The following is a 13,620-nucleotide window of genomic DNA, read 5'->3' on the forward strand; positions in this document are numbered from 1 at the left end:
GGGTAAAAACCAATTATCATATTTTTTACTGGCAAATGAGGTTCCAATGGAATAAAAATCCTCCTGTCTTAATGCAGGGACTGTCAACGTTTAATGCTGCCTTGTAACCGGTCACACACACTTAGCCCCAACTTTTTTGACGGCGTACGCTCGCTTCTTAATGGGCGCCTTCGTTAATACAGGAGAAGCCCCTCTTACCGACGGTAATTGGTTCCACGAAACCGGCCGTTAAGTGATTTTGTTGTCAAGCGAGTATAGGAAATCCACGTTAAAGGCTTTATTTGCTTCGATCGCATCGAAATTTACCCTTTTTCACCAAAAGAACATACATTATAATATTTAAACAATGGATATTAATACATAAAGATACTAACAACATTATAAACACATAATATGGGGAATGGTTGGAAAGCAAACACGTTGAGCTCTTTGGAGGCCCATCCTTAAGCGATTATGCGTTAAGAGGGGTTCTCCTGTAAGTGTTTCATGCTCACTTGTGTGTGTGGCTGTTTTTACTCGCAGAACCTTGAATGTTTAACACGTAGGCTTTCGCGACCAATGTTATTCATAATCAACGATTTTTGGGTTTAGATCGCGTTTATTTATAAATGTGTCGTAACCCTCCACCACCCGACACGGCCAATCAGTAAAAAATGTGTCACGTTGACAAAGACAAATAGTTCACTGCTTCAACACACCGGTGGGCTAAAGCAGTGAACTATTTGTCTTTGTCAACGTGACACATTTTTTACTGATTGGCCGTGTCGGGTGGTGGAGGGTTACGACACATTTATAAATAAACGCGATCTAAACCCAAAAATCGTTGATTATGAAGAACCTTGAATCATCGGGCGGTAGCGGTGTGGGGGCAGGGGGTTGGGGAGAGTGGGGGGGCGGCCAGGTGGCGGGTGGGGGTTTAGGGGGGTCAGGTTATTCTTACAGAACTCACCAGCATAGACATTAGAACACCACTCCAGTGCCCAGAACTCATCTTGTGCATTCTTACTCTTTGCGTATGTATTAAGTGAACATACACATCGAGTCATAGGGGCTCTGGTTTATTTTAACTAAACAATCTTAGTATTTTATCAGGTGAGGTCCACTGAGCTATACAGGTGTTTTTCAGAAGCGACCTGGCCACAAATGATAGCTTACCGAAGTGGTTTATCATGTGTGAATGTATAGCAGCCAAATACTCTTAAACGCACGTTGATTCTAAATGTGGAGGGAAAAACCGGAGGACCCGCAGAAAGATCCACGCGACCACGAGGGGAGAGAGAGAGAGAAATGTTACGGTTGGGATCAAACCCACGACCTCCTGCATATCAGGCGAGGTAGGTTAACAGCTTCGAGCCACCGTGGCTCCCCTCTGCCCCTGCCCCAACTAGCGGTGTGGGGGGTTTCAGGGGCCGTATTTGCACGAGGCTCTCACTTACGCAAGCACCATCTGCTCAAGTTGAGGTTGAACTTCTCTCGAGACCCAGTCGCTCTAGAGGTGCTCTGTGGATGATAATGCATTTACTGTGTAATACGCAATGTCGTTTAGGGCTTTTTTTAAAATCAGTTATCACTGCTGGATGAAGGCCTCCTCCACACGTTCTAATCATGGTGGTTGTTTGACCATACTTCACCATGCTGGCCAGTGCGAGTTGGTTAGTTCAGGTAATTTTTACCATCGGTGTTAGCCGTGGCCAGGGATTAAACTCAGGTGGCCGGGTTCGTAACGCAGTTCACTAACCCACCACGCGCCACCGCTTTGCATGGCCAGTGCGAATGTCAGCCACTGGAATAATTTTTAGAAGACAAATTTGTTTTGCCCTGAAATCGTTCCCTCACCAAAATGAAATAACTGTCCACTGACCCATGAGCCTTCGAGAGGGTTGTTTCCCAGTAGCGTGCATTGATTTAAGCAAGGAAACCGCTGGACTGGTTTGACTTTCTCTTGATTGAATCTTCTTGTTTGAGTAAATATAAATATGATTGAGTTTTCTCACTTTATTTGGTTACGTGGCTTCTCTAACAATTTAAAGCAACCATAACGACTGCCATGCGGTGGACACCTCTGTGAGCAGCGGATGTGTGCCCTCTCTTGCGCGGACAAAAGAGATCACGTGAACGGATTTTAAAAGATGTTTTGCGATATCTGCTTCCGCGGGCTGTTCTTTAACACGGGCCAATGCAGTCTTGTGAGCGTTCCAAACACACGTTCCATCCCCTAAATCTGAGAGCGCAATTTTAAATAAATGGCGCAAACGGTGTGCGCGTACCCCCAGCGGGCGAGCACATGTTCGTGCATGTTTGTGCATGCATGTGCAAGCATGCTTACGTGTGTGCGCGCGCGTGTGCGTTTGCAGGGAGCATTGCCGCAGCTGTTTAGCGCATTGTGTTGCCTACCCGACGACCCGAGTTTTATTCCCGTTCACAGCCAACACCAGCGATTATCTGAACCGGTCCTGGACCTCCCCCATGTCGACTCGGCCTCAAATGAGTACCTGTTGCGGTGCGTAAACATCGCCACAGGGTAGACAAAGGCAGCCGGGCGTGGTGCTGGCCACCCACCCCCTCGTGTACCGTAACAGCCTTAATAATAGGTGTGCTACTCGCTAACAGCATTTGCCACGACAGTCTTTTAAAGGCTATGGGGGTGTGAAATGTTTGCGCACATCAGATGCAGATGTTCCCGGTGTCGCCGGGGCTTCCGACGACTCAGTCCGCGGCCTCGTCGCCCTTCAACCCCTACTTGGCGCCCGTGTCTCCGGCCATGAGCCTCGTGTCGGCCACCGACCTGTCGCTGGGAAACCCCGTGCTGCTGTCGGGCAGTCCCACGGTCCCCAGCGGGCCCGTCCACTCGGGGCCCTCCAACCAGGCGCAGCAGGCCAGCGGGAGCAAGTTGGTGCGCGCCGACCGCCTCGAGGTGAGGGAGGGCGCCACGGTCTGCGGGTGGTCGCTTCTGAAAAATAAGTTAATTCCTCGGTGGGCTTTGCCTGGTGGGATGGGGTGGGCGGGGGTGATTTAGTTTCATTGGTATGTTTTTGAATGATTTGTATGCCTTTGCTGTGCCTTGAACTGCAGGTCATGTTTTTAATGTTTTGTTTGTTACATTCTTACTGGACATCTGTCAAAAAGAGCCTTATAGCTCATCGGATTCCTCCAGTATGAATAAATATTCTGATGACCGTGTGGTCATAGCCATTGTCATCACCATGCTCTTGCTACTTTTGTTTCATTGGAAATTTTGCTCAAATTCGCCTCTGACCAAATGACCCAGGGTGCACCTCAGTTTTGCACGTTGGCGTCCGTACCTCTTCGTATCCGTATAACACGTAGTAGTAGGCTTGTGTGACCAATATCCATAGAGGTGATTTTTGGGTTAGATCGCGTACATTTAAATGCGTCGTTAAACCCGCCACCACCCGACACGGCCAAATAGTAAGGTTTGTCACGTAAACAGAACGTGCCGATTCGCTACTAGTAACGCACACCGCTGTGTTGAAGAGTACTGAAATGGTGTGCTGGAGAGTACGTGAATTGTACTCTACAACACTTGTGGGTTTACTCTCCAACACACCGATGTGCGGTTATAGTAACGAATTGGCACTTTTTGTTTATGTGACAAACCTTACTAATTGGCTGCGTCGGGTGGTGGCGGGTTTAACGACACATTTATACGTCTTTGTATCCATCGGTTACATTCGTTTCTATCCTTGCGGATGGCAACACGTTTAGGAGCTAAATGCCAATTGTTTACATTCACAATACCCCATGGGCCATTGCCTACGGGCGACGTTTAGAATTTATAAGAAGTCCTGCGCACTGACCCCGGCTCACTTAAAAATAGTTTTTAAAATGAGCCCAGACTTGGCTGTGATAGTCGACCATCATACATGTCAGGTTGCCATAGGCAGCTGTGCTAAGTGGTGGTCAGGAGTGCAGAAAATCCTTTGTTGTACTGCAATTATATGCTCCCACGTGTGTGCTCTTCACCTTCATTTTAGCAATGTGGTGAAGTATGGTCAAATAACCCCCATGAACGCCCCCCCCATGGCGTGGGAAAGCCCTTATCCGGCAGTGAGTTGACAAAAGGGCTGTACATTGTCCCCGTGTTTAAAATTCATGCACCTTCTGGCTCTGGAGGCAATTCAGCAGTGAGAATCCACCGTTGGGGCTGCATTGGGGTCATATTTTGTTGAGAGGGCCAATGAATTGAATTGAGTTTTTTTACAGTTTGTGCTTACAGAGAGAACAATTTCGAACGGTAAAATATTCCATTTCTACGCGGACATTTCCCACGCGGCGGTGTCATCTGACGGGGCTGAATCGCAGCTTGGGATGAGCGCGTTGCCCAGCCGCTAATTACCGAAGCGCTCGGTGCGCTGCTCCGTAAAGGTGTCTGTGTTACGCGTACGCGTGACACGGTCAGTAATTGAGCAGGGGCACACCCTGGCCTGACGTCATCGCCTGGGTTCATCGTTGTCGGTCGCTCTACCTCGGCGTTGGCTTGTTGCGAAGAGATCCTGGGGTCGGGGGTCGGGGAGGGGGGACTGGGTATCTTCAGCCACACGGGCTCCGTCGTTCATTTGTCGTCACCATTTAAGTTTGCCGTTTGCTAAAATATGTTCACGGTGGGGGGGGGAGATATCTTTTTATTTTTTCAACGTCCGTTTATTTGCAAAGACATGGTCATTGAGCGTGTTGTCTTTCAACCCCCGCAGCAATCGATTGAATTGACACGATTCAGGGTCACGATTTGATGCGGTAACTTTATCAATTTAGGTTCACGGTGGTTTGTGTTGTACTGCATCCTGCTTTTGTCCATCTCGCTTTGTACAGCTTCACGCAATCACTTAATTTGCCACATTACCACGTAATGTCCGTATCTTTGCCACAAATAGCAAATGATTAACCTTTGTGCACGTGATCCGTACGCATGAATCGCGAGCGTAGAAATCGAATTTAATTGGTGAATCGATGCATCATTACATGCTTCTAGTTCACGTTCACAGCATTTAATCGTTGGTTGCTTTATTTTTTTTCGACGACGGCTCACATTAGACTCCTTGCACAACTCGCAATGGCCGTGGCACGCGCCCTAGATTATGGTTCACTCGCCTAATGGTCTACGGTTGTTAATATTTGCTGGCGCGGCGCTTGTTTGTGAGCCTCTGCTTTCACGACAGGAGCTGGCGGGGTGGGGGAATGGGGGCGCATCTTTGGGACGACACCCAGTCAAGGGGCGTGGGGGCGCTCGCAATGTTCTATCGCCAGCGTTATTTTCGTCTCCGGCAAACATAACATTGGGTCTCGGCGGGCTGTGGGCTTATGCTGGTGTAGTTAGATGGCCATTAAGTTGATTGACTGAGCCTTCTTTGTCGGCCTAGGCGAGGGATTCTCTCCCCCTCCTCATGTAGGAAAGTGTGCCACGGCTGAAATGTACCGCTGTTTGGAGCGCGCTCGTTTAATTAAATAGTTTTTAATTAACTTTTTTCGTTGAATAGTCACGTTGGAGGTTTGTTTTCTCTTCCCATTTGAGCAAACCTTCTTTGTCGTATAACGGTAACACTTGCACACTTGCGAGAGGTGGCTTCTGTAGGCCTTGTGTCTAATTTTCACCACGGTGGTGAGATGTTAACTCCCTCGCCTGTTATACAGGAGGACGTGGGTTCGACCCCGACCCTCACGCCTGTTGTTTGTTTGGAGTTTGCATGTTCTCTCCGTGGTCGCGTGGATGAATTTTCCTCTGGTTTTTACCGCCACATGTATAATCAATATGCTATTCGATTATTTGCCTGCTATAAATGTCTACGGGATAAGCCACTTCGTTGAGTTATCATTTGTGGCCAGGTCGCTTTTGAAAAACAGCTATACACCTTAGTGGGCCTTACCTGGTATATAATAAGTTTTTTAAATCTTTTATATTTTCCATTTGCATTGGTGTTACCTCTCTGCTTCCTTCCATTTCTGCTCTGGAGCCAGACCATGAATCTGATAAAACCTCACAGTAAGCACCGGCTTTAATGTCAAGTGATTGTCAACCAATCTCCAACATCTACATACCCACTGGGTTGGCGTGTACATATACACGTGTCACCCATTTGTCAGTCTACTTCTAGATGAGGTCTTACCTGCGCAAGCTGGGGGGTGGGGGGGGGGGACCATGCTTCACCCTGCTGCTCAGTGTGGGTTTGTTAAGGCGGGGAGCATAGCAGTCTATTTTGTAGCCCCGCAGGTGGCATGCTCATAAAAAATAGTGAACCTGTACGACCGGAAGAGAGGAAAGAAAAAGTGGCTGCAATTCCCGAGAGCCCAGTGATGGTTACTGGCCTCTGCGTGTGCGTCCACACTGCCTCTGCGTGCGTGCGTGTGTGCGTGCGAGCGAGCTTGGTGTGTGCTTGCTGAGAGGGTCTTGGCGATCATTGCCGTGTGACCCAACTGCTGAGTACGTGTAATACGATTGAGGGGATCGGCGCCCGCACGCGCCAAATTTAGGCGGCAAGTGGCACTGAGCACCTCATTACTCTTGCCACCTGGCTGCTTACGCCGCGATAACCTTTCAGAGCTGTATGGGTAACCTTTAATTACTCTACCCCCTGTTGGCGGGCCTGGCTAGCTATAAAAGCATGAAAGCAATTAATAGTACATGTTTTCCGAGATGATCCGTTGTGTTTGTATATGTGTGTGCGCGCGTGTGTGGCTAATGTTAGGTAGCGACGATGCTGTGGGTCTAGCTTGCGGCGTTCCGGACTCGTTGACCTGAGTTTGAATCTGACGCATGGGGTCACTTGGGAGATGTCGCCAGCTGGAAGAAGTGGTGGTGATCACATGACCCCCCCCCGCCCCATTTTTGATTTATTCGCGGTGACTCTGAGGAGGCCCCAAAAAACACCCAGAGGCTCGCAACGCGCAGCAACCGTGCAAAAGATAAGCGTCGATATGTTCTTGAATTTTGCAAGGTTATAAGAACGTTAGCAAAAATGACAATTCCAAAGTTGACCAATGTGTGGATTGAAGTGGACCAAAGAGTCTTGATCTGTGGTATGGTGGTTGAAGATGAAACGGGATGGACGAGATGAAACAGCCCATCTGATAAACAACCGATCTGAGCAGAAGAATCGATGATTGAGTTAAGTTCATGCGACTTGTGCGCTGTTCTGGCTTTAATCGGTGCTCACAGACAGTACTCCAGAGGATGTTTGAGAAATGTATTTGTCTTTGAGTGGCTACGAATTATCAGTGGAATTCAAAATGGAATCCGACAACGCTCACTTTTTCCTTTCCCAGAAATGCCCAGTGATTTTTCTTTTCTCTCGATTGTGTGGCAGTCTCAGTCCAAATTCCAAATCGACTGCAACGGAGCTGCAAAATTTACCACATTCAGGCCTGGCGATTTGACACCGTCGCCTGCCATGGATGACCCAGCTCACCCCCAGCCGGCTGGAGGGCTGTGAGACTGGGTCGCGAAAATGCAGTGTATAAATACCACGGCGGTGATAGGAAAACACCGGCGCGCTGCTTAGGCCACACACAAGAAATGTGCGGCAGCAGCACAAGTGCCGTCGTGCACGTCACCCATGGGTTATGTGCACACGAAGATATCTGATAAGCCAGCTAAGAGAACAAAGCACAAAAATTAATGCGCTTTTCACTGCCGCCCTCTCTAACGAGGCGGTGGAGGCGAGCGACGTTACCCCGCCAGACCCCCGAGCTAAACTCGCCTCACCACCCATCTTCCCCTTCACGTTCACCCACTTGGTGGTGTTGACAAACATCAGCCAACACCGGCTTGGAGAATTAGCTATCCCCCCCCCCCCCCGTGTAAAGGGGCAGAGAGCAAACTAGAACAATTAATATTTTCGGTAAGGCCCCACTGAGCTATCCAGCTCTTTTTCGGAAGTGACTTGTCCGCAAACGATAGTTCAACAAAGTGGATTATCACGTGGACATTTATAGCAGCCAAATACTCTAAACGCGCGATGTTGATTCTAAATGTGGAGGGGAAAACCCGGAGGACCCGGAGAAAAATCCACGCGACCCGTGGGGATAGAGACACGCAAACTCCAAATATACAGCAGGTGTCAGGGTCGGGCTCGAGACCACGACCGCCTGTATACAATGCGAGGCAGTTAACATCTTGCCACGACGGCGTTCGCCTCCTCGCGGGAGCGGTCGTGGCCCGATTCTTGGCCCACGTCACCTTTTCACAGTGACTTTCGTTCCCGCCTTGCTGCCGACACGAAAGCGTCGCTGCTTGAGCCGTCCTTGCTCTCGACCGCTGTTTTGTCTACGATGGCAGCCGCAGTAAATTAAGAGCGAGAGGTGTTTTTATTATGATGATATTTATTTATTATAATAATAATATATATTTTCTACTAACGTGACAGCAACGGCGGTGCGGGGTTGTAGCCTTCGCGTGTCACGTTCGCAATGCACGCCGGCTCGTTTTAAGAAAAGACGTGTTTGCGTGCTCACCGCGTGGGGAGAGGTGGTTGTATGTTCACTAGCCGAGCGCCCGTGGCAGGGAAGGGGAGGCAGAGGCATGGGGGGGAGGGTGATTTGCAGTACCAGGCTCGGCAGTCTCACGGGGTTGCCAAATGCTATGTGTGGTTGTGCTGCGAGCTCCCAGCTCGCCGTGAAAGGGCAGGGTGCATTTCGCATGTTACGTTTATGTCTATAGCCTACCGTTTGGCACCTGTTTATCACAAACACCACATGCGGACATTGGAGGGGATTTATTATCGGTTGGCACAGCCGGCGGGTAATGAGAAAAAGAAAGCACGTGAATCATTGAGATGTCGTGGGAATTTTTGTAGTGGTTTTTTAAAATTTGTTTGAGAGATTTTGTTTAAAAAAAAAAGTTTGTCGGTGGCACGGTGGGGCGGCGACGGGAGCGCATCGGTTAGCGCAACCCCTCCGTGAGCATCAAAATCCCATCGCCATGTTTGATGACTAAATGCGGAGTTGGGGAAAATGTTCATCCAACCATGATGCTCATTGTGCACATGAATCGGCCCCTTTTGTCAATCCACTGCTGGAAGAGAGCCGGTCCTCGCTGTGCGAGTTTTGGGGGTTCTTCAACCATACTTCGCTACGCTTGTCAGTGCGGGGTGGGTGAAGGCTGGCAGCATATATGTGTCAACGTAGAAGTACAGTACAGCAACAGATTTAGCCTGATTGTTGCCCACCATCACCTAGTCCCACATGAGCCTATAAAAACCTGTTTTATGCATGTGGTGGTCACTCATCCAAGCACAATCCAGGCTCAACCCCACGTAGCTTCTGAACTTTGAGGAAATCGGGTGTATTCCAGGTGATTTTGTGACGGGCTGACGGGCTCTTCCACTTGCTTGTCAACGAGACTGACGATCGATTTGAGCGAGCGAGCGAACGCGCCGATTTAAACCCCTCCGGCATTGCGCTCCGTTCCCCCCGGGGTGGTGGTGTGGCGGTGTCCCGCAGGTGTGCCGCGAGTTCCAGCGCGGCAACTGCAGCCGCGGGGAGAGCGAGTGCCGCTTCGCGCACCCGGCCGAGAGCACGGCGGTGGACTCGGCGGACAACACGGTGACCGTGTGCATGGACCACGTGAAGGGCCGCTGCTCGCGCGACAAGTGCAAGTACTTCCACCCGCCGCTGCACCTGCAGGCGAAGCTCAAGGCCAGCCAGCAGGCAGCGCAGCAGCACCAGCATCAGCACCAGCACCAGGCGGCGGCGGCCGCGGCTCAGGCAGCCGCAGCGGCGATGGTGAGTGCTTTCTTTTCCTCCTCCTCCCTCCTCCTCGCTGTCTTTCTCGTCCTCCTCGACCTCCTCGACCAGCACGTCGTCACCGAAAGCGCGGACGTGGGCCGCCGGGGGGAGCCAAGCGGATGCACGGCGGAGCTCCGGCAGCGGTCGTTCGATGTGGTCACGTTGCAGCTTTCGCGTTGGGCGTGAGACGCCGTGTTAAAAAGTCTCCGAATGCGACATTTTTACAGTGAACATGAGGATTGGCGGGTATTGGCATTATGAATGGCATTATGAATGGCAAGTAGCGCGTTCTTTGGGATTCGGTGTTTATATTGTTTGAAAATGTATCTTGCGAAGTATAAGAAACATACACAACAGCCTTATGCATCTAGTAATCGCAATTCACAAGTTTGACAATGCTTTGTCGACAATTGGCGGTTGATATGCATAGCTTTGTGCGCGCACAGTACGAGTAGCACATGATGTGGACCATGCGGGGTTGTTTGACTGCTTCACTACCCTAGTCAATGCAGTTGTTAGTTAGTGGGGGCCGTTAGCTTCTTCAGATATAACTCGTCAGTGATGTTATTACTCCCGGCCGGGAATCGAACTCTGCTCCACCGCCCATGTGCTGTTTGTATGTAAAATTATTATGAGAAGACTTAAAGGCTCTTTTTTTATTGTGCACTTGCTAATTTTCGTATAATCTTTCATACAAACTCATTTTAGTTTTTAAATGTGCAGTTTTATGTCAGTGTAAATAAATACTAATTAGAAGTATATGAATAATTGGTCTAAATTAATAATTGGTACAAATGTTTGGCATAACAAATGACCACATTTGTGAGATGCAATTTTGTATGGACGCTATATTAAAAATGAATTACTGTTATTAATTATTCTTGAGTAATTTCTTTAGGTGACCACAACAACATGATCCTGGCCACTAGGCGGCCTTCCATTGATAGCAATTATAACAATTCATTTCGTGGAACTGTTCCGACAGATTTTTTACTGGTAGGAGCCACCTGGTTCCACCAGCCCACAGGGGATTATTGTGTCCGTCCGTCGTGCATCCAAAAATAGGAGTGGCTGGGTGGAGAGGGGTCGGGTGGGGAGGGGTCGGGTGGGGAGGGGCTGGGTGAGGAGGGTGGGGCTGGGTGGGGAGGGGCTGGTCACCCCGTGGTGCCCTTATAAAACTCAACGTTTAACCTACTCACGCCGGCTTGTGCCCGCCCTCACAGTCGGGCATATTTGTGGAATACACCACGCCGCCGTTGACCCTGGCCATTGACCGAGCAACCCAACGTTCCTACCAGCTCCCTCCGCAGGAATGTGTTTTTACTTTCACACCATTGTTTCATTAAAACCGTAGTCTTAGTATATCTGCAAAGTGGAAATCAGTTACTGCGTTAATAATGGCTCTTACCAATTGCCGTGGCTCATTTAACAGTCCACGGTGTAAATGATCGTCAAGACGTCTGCGAGTTCAATCAGAATCCGGGTGACAAGAAACACAAACGGATGGGCGTCGAGCGTACCAAAATCACTTCACGTTCTAAGTTTCCCTGCCACTTTTGAGCCCAGTTTGGTGGCATTTTAAAAGTGACATGGGCTGTACATGCGAGCGTGCACTATAATTTTAAATCAATCCCGTATATATATGTTGCTGTGATCTGTACAGCGTTTATTGCATCCTTGGATTGGTTAGAAATACAAACTTTAGCATTCAACTATATAAAAACCCGTCAAAACTTTTCATCCTTTCATGCAATACATATTTGCACTCGCAATTGTATGCACTTGTACTTGTGAACATTAATGTGGCACTGATGTATCACATGTTCAATGAAGTAGCCGGTGCTTCTATGAACGTGTTATTAAATTGGCTAAGATGCTGACCTGTCACCTGCCAGCTCACTAGCTAAAGTAGGTGCAACGTTTGAAGATGGATTATTCATACTCTCGTGGTCTAAATCAAGGGCTGCGGTATTCGGATGCAATGCTCGCTCGCTACTGAACCGGGGTTTAATTTCAGCCGGGGTCTGTTCGGATTGGTAACCCAGAAAATATTTCCTCACCCAGCACACCACATCTAGTATTCCTCTCGCGATGGCAGTGGCTGTCGTGAAAGGTGGCAAGCAGCTTGGGGGGGGTACCTTTATTCACCAATGGAATGATCATGGCTTGTTCAAAAGCTTTCTAAAAACAGATAGCAATGGCACGCAGGCTTGGCTCAAGCTCCTCATTTGCTTGAGAGACAGCGGCTTGAAGACACAGAAAAACAACAATAAGCCCAGAAGGCGAGGGTCAGGAGTGGTGATTACTGTGACGACCGGTGAAGCCGGATCTCAGGAGCTGTCCTGGGCCCACTGTGCATGTCATCTCTGTTGTGGTAATTTGTGTTGTTGTAAGGGTGTGTATCGTTGGTCTTGTTAAGTCACAAGCGAACTCTCTCGAACCAAACATAACCGTTAAAGATGCCGAAGGATCACTGCCTCTCTGCTCCTTGGGGACGGACCGCATGATGATCATGGCTGATGATGATGATGATAACTGTGGCTCCTAGTAGTGACACGCCACCCACTCCAATCTACCAGTGACCCTGAAAATATTTGGTGAGAAATTAAGCCCTGGGGACATGAGTGACTACGAGCCGCAAGCGTCGGTGACGAGCGCCGGCATGACTCAGAACAGATGTGCGGGGATCATGCGGGAGAGAGGAATCTGGCTGGAGAGACGAGAGTGAGTCACGCGCAGCGTGTCTCAAGGATCGAGAATATTCGTGGCGCTGCCGCCAATGCAGCAGCGGTGGCATACGCCCCCAAGAGGAGGCCTGCGCTCACAGCACGCCGAGCGGTTCAATAACAGGGCGCATATTTTCTTTTACACAGCGCCGCGTTAAGGCGGAAAAGCAGTCAAATTAGGCAGCCACTACCACCGCCACCCTACGTGCCATGTTTACAAATTATCGCGTGTTTTTTTTTTTCTTCAAATAAATATTGCACGCCGCGTATTTATTGGTTGCGCGAACATAAAGTTGAATATTAATGTGAATCAATATGAATGAAAAAGTCATGGTCAATGTCAAGAGGTGATCATCGCCGCTGATGTTGATGCTCCCTCGCCATTGCTTCCTTCCACCAGATCTTGCAGTTTTTTGCTCTTGTCAACCACCCAGTCTCCAAGGTCTGCTCCTACAGTGTCCCCCATTCTTCTTGGACACCCCTTTACATGCCGTTTTGAGCATTTGACAGTTATTTCGGGATTTTGTCGGCTTTTTCACAGCTGGTTTGGCTGTGGAATCTCATTAAACATTGGAGAAAACCAGTCTCATTCACCCAGCAAGAAATAAAATGCCAAAGTCTACAATGCATTGTCCTACTTGGCTTTCAATTGTCCTGGTATGTACAGTGGTTAAAACTAGTTATTCAAAGCGGCTTGCGCATGAGTGAGAATAGGGAGGTAGTTTACAGCTTTGGTTATTTGGCCAATTTGCTGAATACCGGAAGTTGTGAGAAGGGAATTAAGAGACAATTTGCATTATGTGTGTTGAACTTATTTTTGCACCGTATGTGGCCAAACCGCACTAATCAGAGGTGCGGGGGGAAAGACAACCAACTAAACACAAAAAGCAGTTTGAAAGAAGTGAGTTTACAATCTAGATTTAACAGGGTGAGATGATATGATCACATCAACTAATTTGAAAGAGGTCAATTCCACTGTTAATGTGTGCATCGGAGGCAAGGGTATTTATCGTTTTTGGTTAATATTTCGGTCAGAGAGATAGACTTCGAGAAACCCACTGGAAAGAAGCTGCCTGGCGAATGCACGTGCATGCGGAGGATGTGAAGAACTTAATGGGATGGAAGGGTTAGCAACTTCGAATTTCAGGGGTAGTGA

The 13,620-nt window shown here is 48.8% G+C and overlaps 1 protein-coding gene across 22 annotated transcripts in view; it reads left to right on the top strand.

Annotated features, from left to right (window-relative positions):
* Positions 1-13,620, top strand: part of MBNL1 (muscleblind like splicing regulator 1) — a 167,340-nt gene that overhangs the window by 113,211 nt on the left and 40,509 nt on the right. For all 22 annotated transcript variants that reach the window (XR_009756480.1, XR_009756481.1, XM_061570313.1 and 19 more), the window contains 2 exons: positions 2,669-2,914; positions 9,454-9,735. Coding sequence is in view for 20 of the 22 variants with exons in the window: in XM_061570313.1 (XP_061426297.1) it covers positions 2,669-2,914; positions 9,454-9,735 (528 nt within the window). In the remaining 2 variants the exon portion in view is untranslated. The remainder of the gene's footprint in view (positions 1-2,668; positions 2,915-9,453; positions 9,736-13,620) is intronic.

Source organism: Lethenteron reissneri, chromosome 45, assembly GCF_015708825.2.
Source record: "Lethenteron reissneri isolate LAM-NWPU_2019-01 chromosome 45, ASM1570882v1, whole genome shotgun sequence".
NCBI classification, from domain to species: Eukaryota; Metazoa; Chordata; class Hyperoartia; order Petromyzontiformes; family Petromyzontidae; genus Lethenteron; species Lethenteron reissneri.